At 26.8% G+C, this 20,932-nt stretch overlaps 1 protein-coding gene across 1 annotated transcript; it reads right to left on the bottom strand.

The window, feature by feature from the left end:
- Nucleotides 1-10,280: 10,280 nt before the first annotated feature.
- On the bottom strand, nt 10,281-11,926 carry LOC108475840 (protein SHI RELATED SEQUENCE 3-like). Its single transcript, XM_017777812.2, has 2 exons — nt 11,529-11,926; nt 10,281-11,396 (listed from the first exon to the last, which is right to left on the bottom strand). Exons 1-2 carry the CDS (start codon nt 11,797-11,799, stop codon nt 11,026-11,028), a joined length of 642 nt encoding a protein of 213 aa, XP_017633301.2. The 5' UTR covers nt 11,800-11,926; the 3' UTR covers nt 10,281-11,025.
- Nucleotides 11,927-20,932: the final 9,006 nt, after the last annotated feature.

Here is a 20,932-nt window from a genome sequence, read left to right as displayed (position 1 = left end):
CCTTTGATTTTCATTATGTTCTGTTCTTTTGTCCTTCAGGCGTATTTAGTTGGGCATGTTAGATTAGTTTTGGATAGAATCGATCTTAGATTAGATTAATTTGTGTATTTTAAATGTTCGGGTTGTTTCGGTTTAGGTTTTAGGCATAAGTTTTTAGGGTTGGGTCATTTGGGGTTCTAGTTTTTACGGGTTGAGGTTGTTTTGATTTTTTATTTGGTTGTTTCGGGTTCAAATTGTGTAGTATTCAGGTTAGTTTTAACTTCAGTTAATTCGATTCTGTAATGTTGGCATTTTATCATTAAATCGGGTTGAATTTTGAGTTGATCACACTCAGATCAGACTCTTTTAAGTTTAAAGAAGAAAGATATCTAAAATATATATATATATATATATATATATATATGAATTTTGTTTTAATATTTAATTTTAGATATGAATTTTGATTTTATCTAAAATATATATATATATATATATATATATATATGAATTTTGTTTTAATATTTAATTTTAGATATGAATTTTGATTTTTCTTTTATAATTTGATATATAAAATTTTGATTTAATTTAATTTTTATAAAATTTTAGCACAATTATTGATTTTTTTTTGTATTTAACCACAATCAAAGTTACACTAAATTAAAATTAAATATGATTTTGATAATTATCCCGAAAAAATTATGGTTAAGTGAAATGGCCGTGCATATCCCAGTGAAGGCAGAAGATGGGCCTTATTTCATAGTCCATTAATTCTCATATAGACTGTGGACTGAACGATGAACGATCTATTTATTCAGGAATAAATTAAATTTTTTATTTCCCTAGAAATATCAATAGTTTAGGAGTTAATTAATTGGAACACTCTTGTTTAAATTATAATAATGATGATGGTGATGATAATTTGAACACTCTTTGTTTTGATTTAAAAATTATACTTTTTTAAGAAAAAAAATCTAAGTTCATTGCTCCTAGTCCTCCGCACAAAGAGGATTTTTATTATCAAAATTTAATAAGATCTTCAACAACCAAGTAGTATGTTGATAAAATATTATAATAATACTAATAATTTGATAGTGGATTAATATTTATGGTTAAAATTTTTATTAGCTAAAACTGATAATTGTTAAATTTATTGAGCTTTGTTATTTTTAAAATTTTATATGGTAAATAAATGATCACTTGTAGCTTATTATTTCCGTGTATTATCACTAAAAAAGTTAGTTAATAGATTTAATAGTTGTTGTTTGTGTTAAGATTAAATTTTTAAAATTTAAAAAGTATAGGGATTAAGAATGATAAAATTAGAAAACATGAACTAAATCTATAACATTATGTACAAGATAGGACTAATATCAGAATTTAACCAAACAGATTTAATTATTACTATTTGGGTTATGACTAAAATTTCTCAACTCAAAAAATACAAGGATTAAATTTGACCAAATTAAAGTATATAAACTAAATCCATAACAAATGCGTACACATAATACAAGATCCAAGGGCTAATAGCAAAATCGACCAATGTTTAATCTTTACCAATTTGAGATCCCAAATTTGATTTTGGCTATGTAAATCATATATCGGTCTTTTTCAAATTTATTCTAGTCTAAGGTTGGATATGTTTCGATTCAAGTGCCTTTGTACATTTTTAATTACGGTTATTATTTGTGATTATACTTCTAGTTGTATTTATAAAAAAAAATGAAGTTTACAATTACAATACAATCAAAGTATAATTATAAAATATGTGTAAAAACTACTATAAAATATAATTAAAATAATACCGATGCAAATGAACTAAGAACCGGAATAATCCAACCTAAAATCAATCCTACACATGATAATTATGCATAATGAGTCTCGAACCAACCTCAGCCTTTACCAAAGGAGGGATATAAATAAGACAAAATCAATGTTCAAGTGTCTGATGTCAGATGCCATGCTAAGGCACATTATATTTTTAAGGAGATAATTTATATTCAAACCCTAGAGATGATGTATCATTGGCGAAAGAACTCAAGTTCAAATACTGGAGATAATATTGTTAGTAGAAGCTATAATGAACCCTAGAAAAAATTAATCTTTGTAACTTGGCTCCAAAAAGGAAATTTTTTTTATATAACCCCTTTAGTTTTTAAGAAATCACAAATTAATATAATGGAAAAAAATGATATTTTACTTCTTTTAAAAATTTTATTATTTTTTAGCTCTAAAACAATTTCCAAACTGTCCCTTATATTCAAAAGAAATAATAAGACATAACCAGTGAGTTATAGCACAAACCAGCAGTCAGCCGAACTGAATCAAGGCAAAACAAAGCCAAAAACACATATGGTTAAAAATGGTACGTACCCAGATTTTCTATATCAAAAAAAGGGCAAATCAATGGAGTAAGAAATGACCTCACGATCGCCGTATAGCCACCAAGCTTTGGATATATAGGTTTTTTTAGGTTAGGTTAAAATTAGGAAATGCTAGGGTTTTTAACCACTACATTTTTTTATTTTCCCATTATTTATTTATATATAACAGTTCTTCGGCTTTTGCCTTAATGTCTTAAATCACATCACATTTGAGAGGTGTCACTGTGTGGAAATTTTTCTTGTATGGTAACTGTTTTTAGAGTGGGTAGCCGCTTGTAGCTTTCTTTTCATGGTAACTACATCTTTTTTTCATGGAAATTTTACACAAAATATTCATGGAATTATTGATATTTTAGGTTTATTTCAACATCTATTTGAATGGCATATAAAGGATGTTATTGCAATGACGATTGATGCTTTGCATGGTTAATTTAGGGTAAAATTTATCATTATTTGCCATATATATATAGATCAAGTTTTGGTGATGAATATGCCATGGTTCATTCTTTAAGAATTTATGGTCATGCACCCTTGATTCACTTCTTTATTATATTGCTTTTAAGTGCTTTTTGTAAGTTACTTCTCTATACTTCTAAAGAAAAATTCGAAGCGTTATCTATTGAGAATTGATAAACTCTTCAACATATTAGATATTATTTTCACTCGAATTTTTTTCTTGATTTTATAGAGAACTCGAATGTTTGAAATTACTTGAAGAGACAACAAATTCAATAAAAACCATGCGTGGCTCACGGTCACTTATTAATAAGACATGTGCATGTGTATTTAATAGGGTTTGAGTCAAATTCCTTAAATGACATTAATTGAATCAACCTTCCCTCAACAGATATACGTGCATACATATATATATTATTGAGAACAATGGCTAAGTAAAAGCTTGTAGTTAATTCTAATAATGCAATGGACAAATATGCTACCACTAGATTAACTGAATCAACCTCCCCTTAATATATATATATATATATATATATATATATATATATAACACCAATTTTATTTAATCCATATTACAGTTCATGACCTAGCTGGTCTCATGTTGAGAACATATTGAGAATGATGGCTAAGTAGAAACTTCTAGGTGGTACTAGTAAGATTTAAGGGTGTTAAAGTCTATGTTACATTAACTCAAGTATGAGTATAAGATATGTCTAATGTTTTTAAATTTTTTTCTTCTATTTGAAAGATTCTTTAAGATCGTATTTCTAAATCAGATATCGAGACACAAATAGTTTAAAGAAAATGAAGAATTTAAACAATTTCTCATTAATTGCTTTATTAAAGACCATGTGCTTCTTCTTCATTTAGATGATAATTTTTTCTTCAAAATGTGGGGCATTTGAAGTTGTAACCTGAATTTGAATTAATATACTAGGTTTGATCTGATCCAATCCAACTCGACTCATACTTTTTCTTTTCGAAAGCCTTACAATGGGTTCATACCAAACTTGTAATCAATGAGCAACCAATATTAAAAGGAAAGGTATATATAACATAACATTCACACCATAGTTATACATATAGTTTGTCATTTGTTGCCACTGTCCCATGATTTAGACTTGAAACTAAATACAAAGTTAATGTACATGAATAAAAACAATCTCTTTTTTACAATTTTAGCAAATTTGTCCTAATTTTGGAGACATTTTAAAATCACACAAAAATTTTCAAAATGAAACAAAATTAACTAAAATTGAACTTTATTCAACTTATTCAATGGGCCAAGTTGCAAAATTCCTTTATGCAAAAAGAAATCTAACTATTTAATCTACTATATATATATATATATATATATATATATAATTAATCAAACCCACTTAAAGGTTTCTTAATTAATTATGATCATGCCTTTTTGTAATGTATGTGCACCAAATTATTTGGTTGGTTCATAAGTGGTTTTAATTATATCATTTCCTTTCTAACTATAATAGGAAACCTATCCTAGAATTACAACATAAAGAAGAATCCACTCCATACATAACTTTATAGGATATATTTGATGCACTCACTGTGTATATTATAAAGAATAACTATAAAATAATTACTTTTATTTACTTGATTACATTTTAGTTTTTATGTTTAAAATGTTACGTTTTAGTCATACGTTATCGTTTTGTTACGAAGTGGTTACTCTATCGTTAAGCTCTGCTAACTCCCTAACAATAGTCCTCGTGATGTCTAAATAGGTTTTAAATGCCAACTTGGATGTCCTACGCAGCTTCAAATTAAATTTATTTAATTAAAATCTATTTTCATCCTAACAACAGGACATCCAAGTTGACATTTAAAATCCATTTGGACTATCATATAGGACTGCCATTAAGGAGGTAACAGAGTTTAACGTAAAGTGACCACTTCATAAAAAACGATAACGTAAGTGACTAAAATATAATCAAACAAATAAAAGTTATTATTTTATATTTTACCCTATTATAAACGAACCATATAATAATACATCATTACAAAATATTTTTTAAAAAAATCAAATGATTTCATGGTTAATAATATATATAAACACTATTAATGTATTGACTTTTTTTTTTTACAAATTTTCAAGTACAAAGGATATATTCCAATTTCTATAAATTTTTTTCATTGAAGGGTATCTATCTTTTTCATATAGTAGAGTTAGTGTAATTGTGTCTTTACCATAAAAATCAAAGCTTATAATATATTGCTTTCTAATTAAAGCCATTATAAGATGCTCCCCACATTAGTCTTTTTTATTTTACCTTCTCAAAGAGCTTAGCTCATGCTTTATAGCTATATAGCTAGGAAACGATTCCCATATTTATTTTTTGATTAATTTAATTTAAAATGTGTGCCGCACCTAACCAATGTTTTATACTATATATTAATTATAAAGATTTCATAAAGTATGTGCAATGCATGAATATGAAATTATATAATATATATATATATAATACACATCTTACATAAAGAAATTAACCAAATTATGTAATACATACCAGCATGCTGATTGAGTTTTAATTCAATTAATATGAATATATACGAGTTGAAGAGAAATTATGAATAATTCTAGATATCGTATTAAAAGAAAACAGATATTATTAGAATCTATAACAAAATTATTAAAAGAAAATTATGTAGTATACAAAATTCATGATTTTAAGTCTTTCTTTGCACATGAAATGAACCTTCTCCCCTTTTATCTGCAAATTTTTCATTATCTGATATATTAATCTTTTTGTTACCTAAGTTTGATTCTCATGCATTGGGAAATTTAAACAAATTCATACATATACATACATATATACATGTGTATATATATGTATATAAGAGTTAATCATCATAAAACATATGTTAAGTAGTGCTTTAGTTTTGTAAGAAAAAGTGGCTTTGAAGTTGATAAACAAATGAAAGAGATGAATAAGAACAAGGAAGAAGACAAAACAGCTAAACCCCATTTTTAATATTACAAGAGAGACAAGATCATATAATTGCAGGTCTTAAGATCGTATTTCTAAATCAGTATATCAGACACAAATAGTTTAAAGAAAATGAAGAATTTAAACAATTTCTCATTAATTGCTTTATTAAAGACCATGTGCTTCTTCTTCATTTAGATGATAATTTTTTCTTCAAAATGTGGGGCATTTGAAGTTGTAACCTGAATTTGAATTAATATACTAGGTTTGATCTGATCCAATCCAACTCGACTCATACTTTTTCTTTTCGAAAGCCTTACAATGGGTTCATACCAAACTTGTAATCAATGAGCAACCAATATTAAAAGGAAAGGTATATATAACATAACATTCACACCATAGTTATACATATAGTTTGTCATTTGTTGCCACTGTCCCATGATTTAGACTTGAAACTAAATACAAAGTTAATGTACATGAATAAAAACAATCTCTCTTTTTACAATTTTAGCAAATTTGTCCTAATTTTGGAGACATTTTAAAATCACACAAAAATTTTCAAAATGAAACAAAATTAACTAAAATTGAACTTTATTCAACTTATTCAATGGGCCAAGTTGCAAAATTCCTTTATGCAAAAAGAAATCTAACTATTTAATCTACTATATATATATATATATATATATATATATAATTAATCAAACCCACTTAAAGGTTTCTTAATTAATTATGATCATGCCTTTTTGTAATGTATGTGCACCAAATTATTTGGTTGGTTCATAAGTGGTTTTAATTATATCATTTCCTTTCTAACTATAATAGGAAACCTATCCTAGAATTACAACATAAAGAAGAATCCACTCCATACATAACTTTATAGGATATATTTGATGCACTCACTGTGTATATTATAAAGAATAACTATAAAATAATTACTTTTATTTACTTGATTACATTTTAGTTTTTATGTTTAAAATGTTACGTTTTATCATTACGTTATCGTTTTGTTACGAAGTGGTTACTCTATCGTTAAGCTCGCTAACTCCCTAACAATAGTCCTCACGTGAATCTAAATAGGTTTTAAATGCCAACTTGGATGTCCTACTGCAGTTCAAATTAAATTTATTTAATTAAAATCTATTTTCATCCTAACAAGGACATCCAAGTTGACATTTAAAATCCATTTGGACTATCATATAGGACTGCCATTAAGGAGGTAATGAGTTTAAGCGTAAAGTGACCACTTCATAAAAAACGATAACGTAAGTGACTAAAATATAATCAAACAAATAAAAGTTATTATTTTATATTTTACCCTATTATAAACGAACCATATAATAATACATCATTACAAAATATTTTTTAAAAAATCAAATGATTTCATGGTTAATAATATATATAAACACTATTAATGTATTGACTTTTTTTTTTTACAAATTTTCAAGTACAAAGGATATATTCCAATTTCTATAAATTTTTTTCATTGAAGGGTATCTATCTTTTTCATATAGTAGAGTTAGTGTAATTGTGTCTTTACCATAAAAATCAAAGCTTATAATATATTGCTTTCTAATTAAAGCCATTATAAGATGCTCCCCACATTAGTCTTTTTATTTTACCTTCTCAAAGAGCTTAGCTCATGCTTTATAGCTATATAGCTAGGGAAACGATTCCCATATTTATTTTTTGATTAATTTAATTTAAAATGTGTGCCGCACCTAACCAATGTTTTATACTATATATTAATTATAAAGATTTCATAAAGTATGTGCAATGCATGAATATGAAATTATATAATATATATATATATAATACACATCTTACATAAAGAAATTAACCAAATTATGTAATACATACCGGCATGCTGATTGAGTTTTAATTCAATTAATATGAATATATCTGAGTTGAAGAGAAATTATGAATAATTCTAGATATCGATTAAAAGAAAACAGATATTATTAGAATCTATAACAAAATTATTAAAAGAAAATTATGTAGTATACAAAATTCATGATTTTAAGTCTTTCTTTGCACATGAAATGAACCTTCTCCCCTTTTATCTGCAAATTTTTCATTATCTGATATATTAATCTTTTTGTTACCTAAGTTTGATTCTCATGCATTGGGAAATTTAAACAAATTCATACATATACATACATATATACATGTGATATATATGTATATAAGAGTTAATCATCATAAAACATATGTTAAGTAGTGCTTTAGTTTTGTAAGAAAAAGTGGCTTTGAAGTTGATAAACAAATGAAAGAGATGAATAAGAACAAGGAAGAAGACAAAACAGCTAAACCCCATTTTAATATTACAAGAGAGACAAGATCATATAATTGCAGGTCTTGAAGTTTGTAAACAAAGAGATTTACAAAATTTAAATAAACTTCATCATCTTCTTAATTTACTCCCCACCCGCTCTTGTTTGTTTATTTCCCTTTTAAAAGTTTTTTTTTTTTGTGTGTTGAATATATCAGATACATGCACTAGGGTAAGTACTGCGAATGAAAAGCTTGCTCTATGATAATAATGGGGATTTTAGATTCCAAAAGATGATTACAAAATAAGGGTTTACTCAAGTATGAGTATAAGATATGTCTAATGTTTTAAATTTTTTCTTCTATTTGAAAGATTCTTTAAGATCGTATTTCTAAATCTGTATATCAGACACAAATAGTTTAAAGAAAAATGAAGAATTTAAACAATTTCTCATTAATTGCTTTATTAAAGACCATGTGCTTCTTCTTCATTTAGATGATAATTTTTTTCTTCAAAATGTGGGGCATTTGAAGTTGTAACCTGAATTTGAATTAATATACTAGGTTTGATCTGATCCAATCCAACTCGACTCATACTTTTTCTTTTCGAAAGCCTTACAATGGGTTCATACCAAACTTGTAATCAATGAGCAACCAATATTAAAAGGAAAGGTATATATAACATAACATTCACACCATAGTTATACATATAGTTTGTCATTTGTTGCCACTGTCCCATGATTTAGACTTGAAACTAAATACAAAGTTAATGTACATGAATAAAAACAATCTCTCTTTTTTACAATTTTAGCAAATTTGTCCTAATTTTGGAGACATTTTAAAATCACACAAAAAATTTTCAAAAATGAAACAAAATTAACTAAAATTGAACTTTATTCAACTTATTCAATGGGCCAAGTTGCAAAATTCCTTTATGCAAAAAGAAATCTAACTATTTAATCTACTATATATATATATATATATATATATATATAATTAATCAAACCCACTTAAAGGTTTCTTAATTAATTATGATCATGCCTTTTTGTAATGTATGTGCACCAAATTATTTGGTTGGTTCATAAGTGGTTTTTAATTATATCATTTCCCTTTCTAACTATAATAGGAAACCTATCCTAGAATTACAACATAAAGAAGAATCCACTCCATACATAACTTTATAGGATATATTTGATGCACTCACTGTGTATATTATAAAGAATAACTATAAAAATAATTACTTTTATTTACTTCAGATTACATTTTAGTTTTTTATGTTTAAAATGTTACGTTTTAGTCACTTACGTTATCGTTTTGTTACGAAGTGGTTACTCTATCGTTAAGCTCCGTTAACTCCCTAACAATAGTCCTACGTGACAGTCTAAATAGGTTTTAAATGCCAACTTGGATGTCCTACGCTGCAGTTCAAATTAAATTTATTTAATTAAAAATCTATTTTCATCCTAACAACAGGACATCCAAGTTGACATTTAAAATCCATTTGGACTATCATATAGGACTGCCATTAAGGAGGTAACAGAGTTTAACTGTAAAGTGACCACTTCATAAAAAAACGATAACGTAAGTGACTAAAATATAATCAAACAAATAAAAGTTATTATTTTATATTTTACCCTATTATAAACGAACCATATAATAATACATCATTACAAAATATTTTTTTAAAAAATCAAATGATTTCATGGTTAATAATATATATAAACACTATTAATGTATTGACTTTTTTTTTTTACAAATTTTCAAGTACAAAGGATATATTCCAATTTCTATAAATTTTTTTCATTGAAGGGTATCTATCTTTTTCATATAGTAGAGTTAGTGTAATTGTGTCTTTACCATAAAAATCAAAGCTTATAATATATTGCTTTCTAATTAAAGCCATTATAAGATGCTCCCCACATTAGTCTTTTTATTTTACCTTCTCAAAGAGCTTAGCTCATGCTTTATAGCTATATAGCTAGGGAAACGATTCCCATATTTATTTTTTGATTAATTTAATTTAAAATGTGTGCCGCACCTAACCAATGTTTTATACTATATATTAATTATAAAGATTTCATAAAGTATGTGCAATGCATGAATATGAAATTATATAATATATATATATATAATACACATCTTACATAAAGAAATTAACCAAATTATGTAATACATACCAGGCATGTTGATTGAGTTTTAATTCAATTAATATGAATATATCTGAGTTGAAGAGAAATTATGAATAATTCTAGATATCGTATTAAAAGAAAACAGATATTATTAGAATCTATAACAAAATTATTAAAAGAAAATTATGTAGTATACAAAATTCATGATTTTAAGTCTTTCTTTGCACATGAAATGAACCTTCTCCCCCTTTTATCTGCAAATTTTTCATTATCTGATATATTAATCTTTTTGTTACCTAAGTTTGATTCTCATGCATTGGGAAATTTAAACAAATTCATACATATACATACATATATACATGTGTATATATATGTATATAAGAGTTAATCATCATAAAACATATGTTAAGTAGTGCTTTAGTTTTGTAAGAAAAAGTGGCTTTGAAGTTGATAAACAAATGAAAGAGATGAATAAGAACAAGGAAGAAGACAAAACAGCTAAACCCCCATTTTTAATATTACAAGAGAGACAAGATCATATAATTGCAGGTCTTGAAGTTTGTAAACAAAGAGATTTACAAAAATTTAAATAAACTTCATCATCTTCTTAATTTACTCCCCCACCCCGCTCTTGTTTGTTTATTTCCCTTTTTAAAAGTTTTTTTTTTTTTTTGTGTGTTGAATATATCAGATACATGCACTAGGGTAAGTACTGCGAATGAAAAGCTTGCTCTATGATAATAATGGGGGATTTTTAGATTCCAAAAGATGATTACAAAATAAGGGTTTTTTTTTTTCTTCTTCAAATTTTCACTTTCCCCATATACAAAATGTTGGGATTTTTCTTCTTCTTTTTTTTTATTAAGATTTTGGGTGAAGGAAAAATTGCGTACCTGCAGACATGAAAGCAGCATTGAAAGGAGATGGATATGCAAAAGGAAGTAGAGTTTCAGTAGCTGAAGCTGTAGCAGTATTAGCAGTCGCCATTGTTAAAGCTTGATTTGGCTGTTGTAATGGAGTCTCTCTAGATGAACATTCTCCAAGTGAGTAATGACCTTGATCTGGTCCTTGATCATATAGTATACCTTTAAAAACATGGCCTCCTATCATCACAGCCGTCCGATAAGCATACTGATCACCCCCTGCCGTGGTATCTTCCATTGAACACACTCGAACACACCGGAATGTCGCCGGTGATGTAACTTCAGCCGGAAAATCCCCTACTTCTAACCCTAGAAAAATGAAAAAAGAACCACTTAAAAAAACCAAGCAAAATCAAACATCACAAAGCTGTTCCTTGTCAAAATCCCATTCTCAAAATAGAAAAGAAAAAGCTGCTAGGGCTGCAATGAATATATATATACCTGAAGAAGGATTTTCCCTAAGCCTTTTAGGGTTATGTTGCAGAGGCTGTTGTTGGTGCTGATGATGGTGACGGTGACGCCTTCTATAAGCAGGAACCCAAGTGCTTTTAATATGAGTTTGGCATTCAAATCCTTTGCTTCTACAACAAGTCCTACACCTCATATAATTACAGTCTTTTTTAGCTTGGTTACCACAATCTTGACACCTTGTACCGCCGCCTGTTCCACCACCATACCCCCTACTAGACATCATCATCACTCCTTCATTCATTAATCAACAAAAAAAAAAAAACCCCATTTTCATACAAATCTCTTGTGTTCCTTTACATATTCATATGTCTATATATATCTATATGTATAGGTGTGTATGAATGGTACACTAAGAGACAAAGAAGAAAGGGGTTTAAGTAGGTAGGTGGTTGAGGTAGTAGAAATGATAGGTTGTGGGTTTATGTTTGATGAGGTTTTTTTGTTTTTTAAGAGATTATTGATATTTATTTTTGAGTTCATGGTTCATAATTTTTATGGGGATCTTGTTTTTTTCAGTTTAATAATTCTGGGTTTTCTTTAAGCTGTGAAAAAAATTTAAAAAATTAAAGAGAATTGAAGAGTTAAGATGAAATGGAATCCCAGGGGAGTGTCTGTGTTTTAACGCCGCCATAGGATCATCACCTACACTTATAATAAAACCAGTATAGCACAGATATTAAAAAAAAAAGAATAATGAAGATATCTGTAATATTATATGAACAAATTGGTTTTCTTTTAAAACTCCTTTTTCTATTCTTTTTATCTCTTTGATTACAATGGTAGTTCTAGTACAATTTGGCTTTTCTTTTTGGTTTGGAAAAAAAGTTATAAATATTGCATTAAGGAAGAGTAAATGGTTGTTTTTAAATGAACAGTGTGTTTATTGTCAAAAAGATAAAAAAATAACAGTAGTCATGAGATTAGTTATTGTAGTTGTAAGATAAGTATACCGATTCTTAGTTCGATTGATATGTGTATTGTTGCCAATGCAAGAGAATGTAAGTTCGAGTTCGAGTGTGCTAAAACGTATTATCCTATTAGGGAAGTGTTATAAATAGTTCTAAATATTGTCTTTAAAAAAACAGATATAATCAAAATTTATGAAATTGTTCAAAAAAAATCTGCATAAATTTGGTAAAAATAATCAAAAGGCAAAGTTGTAACAAATTTAACTATTCCCATTAAAAAATGACATGAAAATTAATTTTTTTTCAAAAAGCTTTCAAAATATAATCCCGTTAAGTAACAAATGTTAATGCTGTTAAAATTTAACATTATTTGATTCGATCTTTATAAATACATTCCTTTTTCAATATTTTCAAAATCGACTTGTACACCAATCTAGAAGAAGAAAAAAATTAATTGGCCTTTAAATCGAATAAACTGATAGAATCAATTTTATAATTTTATAAATTAAACTAAAAATTAATACTTTAACATAATCGATCTCATTCCAATAATACTATTTCTTTTTAAATAATCAAATATGTAATCATTTAAACAGTTTGATATTCAAACAACATCAAATATATGGTGTGTGTGTATATATATATATATCACATTATAAATATAAAGAAACTGTGTAGGTAAGGTTTTCTAAAAGAAACTGATAGCTGACATCTTTCACTTTCTATTTGTCCTTTGCACCCATAAAACCCGCCTCTTATCCATGGCTTCAACTCAAGCTTTTATAATATATATATATATATATATATATATATATATATAAATTATTGCTTTTGTTGCTAGGGCTGCAAATTTTACCTATAAGAGGGAGGGGAGGGGGTAATGTAGGATCTATTAATGGGTGCTTTTGGTTTTGTTTTAGTGAAACTGAAGTTAACTTAATTTTACTATGAATTTCGGGTTAATATATCATTTGATATTTATATTTAAATTTAATATTTAATTTAGTATTCAATTATAATATCACGTGGATTAATAAATATTTTATGTATGTTTTAGTAAAAAAATATGTAAGTATTTAATTGGGACAAAAAAACTCAAGTATTAAATTAGAATATTGAAGATAAACTCGAGTACTTAACCGAGACAAAAAGAAACTCAAGTATTGAATTGAAAAAGTTCATATACCAAAGTGAGTATTGAAGCTAAACTCAAATACAAAATTAAGACAAAAAAAATAACTTGGTGTTAAATTGAACATTGAAGACAAACTTAAGTACTTAACTGGAAAAAAAAAACTCGAGTACCAAACTGTAAAAATTTAAGTATCAAATTGAATATTGAAGGCAAATTCGAATACAAAATTGGGACAAAAAGCACACTCAGGTGCTAAATTGAATATTGAAATCAAACTCAAATATTAAATAATATTTTAAACATTTAAAATATAATAGGATTAATTACATTAAATATCTTCAAACCATCACCTATGTTATATATTGATCTCTCCAAACTTTCAAAACGTTTTAGCCAAGTTCTCGAAGTACTAATATTGTATTGATGATCAATCATGACATTACATTAGTTTAGACGTTAAAAGATGTTAACTGTCAGTTTATGTATCTAATGTAATTTTAAAGAAAATTAATTCAAAAAGAATGACAAAATAACCTGAACACCGATAATTCTGATCCAATCCAATTCAATTATATACGAGTGAATTTTATTTTTCTGAAAATTTAATTTGGGAGTAGCGTAGGATGTGGCATTTAAAATTTTCGAGGTTAAGGTTGGGTTTTGATCAAACGTACACCATCCTAAAAATTTTACCAAAATACTCCATTTTTATTTCATAACTAATTTTGTATATTTTAATTTGAAATTTTCATTTTTCTTTATAAATTTTCATTATTTTATATTTTTTATCTAGATATTCATAAGATTTTATAATATGCATGTTATTTAATTTTGTAAAATTTTATGTAGTATAAAATATCATTTAATATTTTGGGGCGAGTCGGGGTAGAATTCGAAGAGTTTGTTGTTTTTGGAGGAGAGGTTGAGTATGAGTATTAGAATTTTAAATAAAATCGGGTTAATGGATATAAATTTCGAGTTAATATTGGGTAAACTAAAAATGGTCACGTTTTATTACCATTTTTAAAATCAAATTATAAATACGTGTATTTATCGCATTGACAACTTGAATTTAACGTATTAAAAATATAAACAATATCAAGACGGTTCTTTCTTTTCTTTTTGACAAGTCAAATTCAAATTGCATACGTATATTAACGCATTAGATTTAAGCAGGAATTTAAGTATGCTCCGTGCATGGTTTTTAGAACCAGATCGATGGTCGAATTAGTTCAACTAGTCTACTTGGTTCGATTAAATAAATCAGAAAAATTCAGATTAAAATGTGTTGTTAGTCCTGATACTTTGACAAAATTTGAGATTTAATCTATATGCTTAAAAAGTTAAAATTTAAGTCTTATTACTTTTTTATTTAAAAAAATCTCAGTTCAAATATTAAAATCGTAAGTTGTTTTTGTCAAAATTTGTCAACTTGAAATTTTGATTAGGATGTCCTCATATAATGTGGCATATGATTGATAGAAAAATAAACATGCTAAATAGATAAATTTTGACAAAAATTACCGATGGCGATAATAATTGGACTAAAATTTTTAAATTGAAAATATACTAGGATTGTATTTTTAACTTTTAAAGTACATGGACTAATAACTCATTTTAACCAAAAATCGTAATAAAAAAATTAAATTCAACTCATTTTTAATTTGATAAAATTGATTTATATTGATTTCCGAACTAATTAATCTAATACCTCTCTTTGAATCGAAATTCTAATTGACTCTCGATCCAACTGAGTATATTCCAGGTGTTTGGCTTTCTTTGTATATAATATAAATTGTTGCATGAAAATGAAAGAAAATTACCCAAAAAATAGTCGGACCATGACGTGGTAACTGGTCCAAATCTTACCAATGTCTTTGAATTCAAGGTCTTTACTGTTTTAGACTTTTATCGAGGCACTACACCCTGAGTTTTGGGGGAATAAGTCTGCTACTCTTTCTTTTCAAATTTTATGCTTTGATTTAATTGCTCCCTCACAAATTTAAAAATAAATAAAAAAAAAAACTAAAAAAATTTTGTTCATTTCATTAAAATTAAGTTACTAGGAAGATATTAAGAAATTTCTGATTAGACCGAGTTAATATTACGTTGAGTTAAAATTTTATATCTTAATTTTGTGAAGAATTCGAGTACTTAATATTTTTTTTGAAGTGGTAGCAAGTTCAACAAAATAAGAGCATTTCGTCAGAATGAACCATGCGTGGTATATGATTAGATACCAAGGAAATCGGGAGCAAAGTTAGAAAGTTGCTTTAGAGGGCATAGATGAATCATAATTTTTGAGAACTAAAGTGCAAAATTACCATTATACAAACTTATAATTTTTTAAATTTAATTTAAAGAGACTACAATGTAATTTTATCATTTTTGGGAGTAGACAAAGCCACCACCTGCCTTTCTTGTCTACACCCTTAAGGGAAACGTAAGCATTTGCGCTTGGCACTGTTTGAGCCCATGCCTACAATATGTAGAGCACTTGTTTAGTCGAAATGGTATTATGGTTGTCTATAAGTACAATATTGATTCATTGAGTGATCTATCAAGTCTAGACAAACAACAAGAAGGCGGCTTCCTCTCAACAAAAGCAAAGTTGAATACAAAAGTCCCATCAAACAATACAAACTCATTCTTAATCAAGAAGCTCATATACTTCAAAAAAATTCAAAATGAGTAAGTAAATAAACTCAAGGCTAGTATTGACTCCTTAATGGGCCTACAGAATACGGATGATTAGTTATTGGACTCTTTCCAAAAAATACCTTGAGAAGAAAAAAAAAAGATGGACACTTAAGCATGTAGTTATTAATATAATTGCTTTATTATTATTATTATTATTATTATTATTATTATTATTATTATATATTTCAAAATAATTATGTTGAAAAGACATATTAATTTGAGATAAAATTTATTATATTTTATAAATAATTTTGACAAGACTCAAAATTTTTAATTTATATTTTATTTATTTCTTATTGCTTGAAGTATTTTATTTTCTTCTTTTTATTGTTGTTTTCTTATTATATTAGCATTATTGTTGCTATTGAGAACTCTTCCTTTCTCTTTTTTTTCAATGCTGAAAATATCTTCTTCCTTTTTTTCTTATTTATATTCATACATTTTTTATTTTATTTATTAATATAAATACATGAAATTATTTCACACAAATATTTATTATATATAATAAATATAATATGATGAAAATATTAAATCATAGTGTTTGAAAATAAAAATGTCTAAAATTTTAAAAAGTATATAAAGCAAAATTCAAAATATTTTATATGATCAAATTTCATGTATTTATATTAATAAATAGAATCAATCCATTGCATGGGTTGGAAACTAGTTTACTTAATATTATAATCATTTGGATAAATTACTAAAAGATTCTTGAACTAATTTACTTTTTTTTAAATAACCCCATATACTTTTATTGTACTTAAATAAGCCCCTATTGTTTGATTTGCATGGGTCGAAAACTAGTTTATTGCTTTCGAGAAGTTAATCCATCTATTTTAATTGAGAATAGTAAACTATTTTATAAAACCCCTCTACTTTAATCAGGGGTGAAGGTAGAAAACATTTTAGGGGTTGAAATTAAATTTTAATTTTTATGATAGTAAAAATACAATTTTAACATTTGAATAGCCTGTATCTTTATAACTTTTAAAGGATTAAATAAAAATTTTATTATTTTTAGAGGGTCAAAGTGTAATTTTACCTTTTACTAATTTAAAATTTTAAAAATTTTAAAAAACCTAAATGAAAAATTTTCTATTTTAGGGGGATCGAGCCCCTCCCAACCCCCTGACTTTAATTGTCAAAATTTAATCTTCGTGCTTTACGAAAATTAAGAATTTAGTTCAATTATTGATAAATATGCGAAATAAAATTGCTATTTTTTTCTAATTAGTTTATATAAAAGGTTGATCAATTTAATATGAAGGTTTAACGGTGTTAACTTAATTGGACCAATTTTGGTTTTGTAAAGTAAAAGGATCAAATTCTAATAAACTATAATAGAAGGATTAACATCTTAAACTTTATAAAATGGGGAGATAAATTCAGAATTAAACCGAAATTTTTTTTTTAACTTACATGAAAAAAGGAAAAACCATTTATTACAAGCACACGAGAGCATCACATTCCGTTTGGAATATAGTACCTTATTAATTATAGTTTTATTTTTGTTATAATAATAATTTTTTTAGAATAAATATATAATAAAAGATTAATGAAAAAGTAAAAAAAAAAAACCAAAAAAAAATCTAACTCCACGTGAAATGTCTGAAGATAACATACGGTCAGTACTGTTGCACTGTACAGAACATCAGCATTCATAGCAGCTAGCTATGTTGGAGTTACACATCTTTTATCCCCCAAAAAATAGAAGGTTAAATATACTTTTTAGTACCCAATTTTAGTTTATGTTTAAATTGGTCCCTGTGATTTTTTTTTATTCAAATTGATACCCGATTTTGACTTTCATCACACATTTTCGATAAATCAAATTGTCGCTGTTGGAGGCTTAAGGCACCATATAAAACAAAAAGTCAACGACTTGAAAAAGTAAGCCTTCACTTTCACGAGAAAAACAAATCGTCTAAGGCTTAAGGCATGAGCCAATATTGGAGGCTTAACACAATTAAGTACTAATATATAAAGCTAACTATTCACATGTATTCAAACACTTAGATTTTAAATTGCCATGTAATATTCATAACGTTTCGATTGAGTACTTAAAATATCAATATCGTAATAATCAAATCATTTTGTTAATTTAATGATTACATTTGGCATTAGATGTTTTGATGAGGAGTATCAACAAGAGAGGAGGTAAGAAGGAGAATGTGGTGGTGCAAAGCAAGTTAATTCACCTAAACAAATGGAGAGCCAGAGGAGGATAAGAGGACGAGGATAGTTGTTACGAAGGTAAAGGAGATTGAGTGCAAAGAGTAAATATTTAGGGTTGCTAATAGGAAGAAGGTCTCTTTCTCGTCGTCATGGAAGGTATTTATAGAGGAGACTTTATTGTCTAGTAGTGGTGATGTGGCAAGTTGTTGCTAATGGATTATCATCATGGAGTGTGTTGGGGACGTATGTGGTGGGACCTATTTTTTGTATTTCTTTGAGATACTACAAGATTGTTATGTCCAGATGGGTCCTAATGGTCCCTAAGAAAGTATTCACTCTTGAAAGAGTATTTATACTTGAAAGAGTGTTCACACTAAAAAGCAGGTGGCTTAGAGGATGAGGAGGCCAAGTGGTTGGCCATCCAGTGACTAACCCAATGCTGCAAAGTGGGGAACCGTCTGAGTAACCTCTAGACGAGGAACAAAAGGTGATATCAAGTGAAAAGTGAGCATAGGGCCACCCATGAATGTTTCTTATCTGCATTCTCATGGTGTCATGTGTCATCGTCATTTAGGGATATAAGAAGATGCTAGTTTAGATCTAATGTTAAGTGTATAAAACATGTGTCTACTATATGGATGACTGAAAATTACACGTAAAAAAAATAGTTTTTCAAATTTTTATTGAAATGATTTATATCTTTAACACATCAAATTCAAGTTGTTCATATAAGATACATGTGTTTTATAAATTAATTTATGTGTTCTAATTATATATAAATACCATAAAAATTCAATTTAAAATTCAAACAATAATGTTGAAAAGTTTGTTGTAGTTAACTCAAAATATATATTACCATAGGAGATATTGTCAGTATGATGAATTCACTTATTTTGTAGCAAATATGGTATATGCATTTAAAGTATATTAACCAAGAAAATCTTCAGAGTATTTCGTATTTGAGTGTTCAAATTTAACTCAAAATTTTATTTAGATTTAATTTTTAAAAGTATTTTTAAATAGTTAGTAGTAATCCTATAATGGAATAAATTTAAGTTAAAACATACCATAAATCTTTATATTCTTTGTAAAATCGAAATTTATTTATACTTGTATTTTAAGAATTTAGTTTCTTTACTTTCTACATTTCAAAATTCAAATTCAATTATTAATACTGTAAAATTATTTTCTTAAATTCAGGATCATTATTGTCATTTTTTTAGTTACATTTCCACCAAGTGAATTTTCTTTTATTTGAAAAATACCACACTAATAAATTTAATAATGTTAATAATCGAACTTAAATTTTAAAATTTAAAAAGTAAAAAACTAAATTTTAAAAATAAAAATATAAAAATTCAATGTCAAATTTATAAAGAGTATAGAAATCCACGAGCAATGTTGGGTGCCAAAAGGCAAGTGAACAAAGATATAAAGAATATTTATCAGTGTGATGGAAATGAAAGGGGTAAAAATGCCTTCCAAAATTTCCCCTTTAATCCCCCCACCCCCAACTTCAAATTCGATTGGCCTTAGTCAAATCACACTTAATAATTGAAATTGACTTATTAGGATGTGTGGTGGAAGGAATTGAGGAAAAAAACAAAACCATTTTTGAAGATTGTTGAAATTTCCACCGTTGGTGAATGCTTTGCTGATTCATAATTCAGACCCGTAAATGCTGGGTTTAATTATGGAACCAATCTACCAACTAGGCGTTTGCGAGAATTTTGTATCTTTGGTACAGAAATTCAAAACACATCATGCATAATTAGAAGTATCTATGAATTCCATCATATATGGGTAAAATAATTATTCAATTCTTAGTCTGAATTATTCCGATTCATAACTTGTTTATGATGTAATAGTTTAATTTTTTGTTTTTGTTTTTAATTTATAATATAGTAATAGTTTAATTCTATAAGTGTGATCATATATTTGTATTTTGATTATACAATACTTGCGAACATTAAAAAAAAATTATAAAAGAGCTATGGCACCTATCTCTATTCATTTGAAAATAATATTTTTCCGTTTTTATTTACATTTAGTCTCGTCTAATTTCAAAAATAAAATCCAATTGATAATATAATTAAGGCTTAAATAAAATTTGCCCTCGAAGAATACCGATTTGCTCACTTAGATACCTACACTTTCTTTTTGTTAAAAAAATATACCTAAACTATCAATTTTACCTAATTTTTTATCAAAATACTATACCAAGTGATCAAAACATAACGCGTGCACTTTTGAGATAAAATGAAACAAAATTAAAAATTCAAATACTACTTTTAACCAAAAAAGCCTTTAGTACTTAAGTGAGAAAAACAATATAATTCAAGTGCCAATTTTATAGTTAAGTAAGCCTATTATTAATGAACTATTATATTTGAATACAGATATTATTTAAAAATTAAAGTCTAATTGACAAAGCATATTTAAATTTAACAAAAAGT

This window comes from Gossypium arboreum, chromosome 3, assembly GCF_025698485.1.
Source record: "Gossypium arboreum isolate Shixiya-1 chromosome 3, ASM2569848v2, whole genome shotgun sequence".
Classification (NCBI taxonomy): domain Eukaryota; kingdom Viridiplantae; phylum Streptophyta; class Magnoliopsida; order Malvales; family Malvaceae; genus Gossypium; species Gossypium arboreum.
Note: the sequence above shows the minus strand (reverse complement) of the source record. Positions and strands in the feature narration are given on the sequence as shown.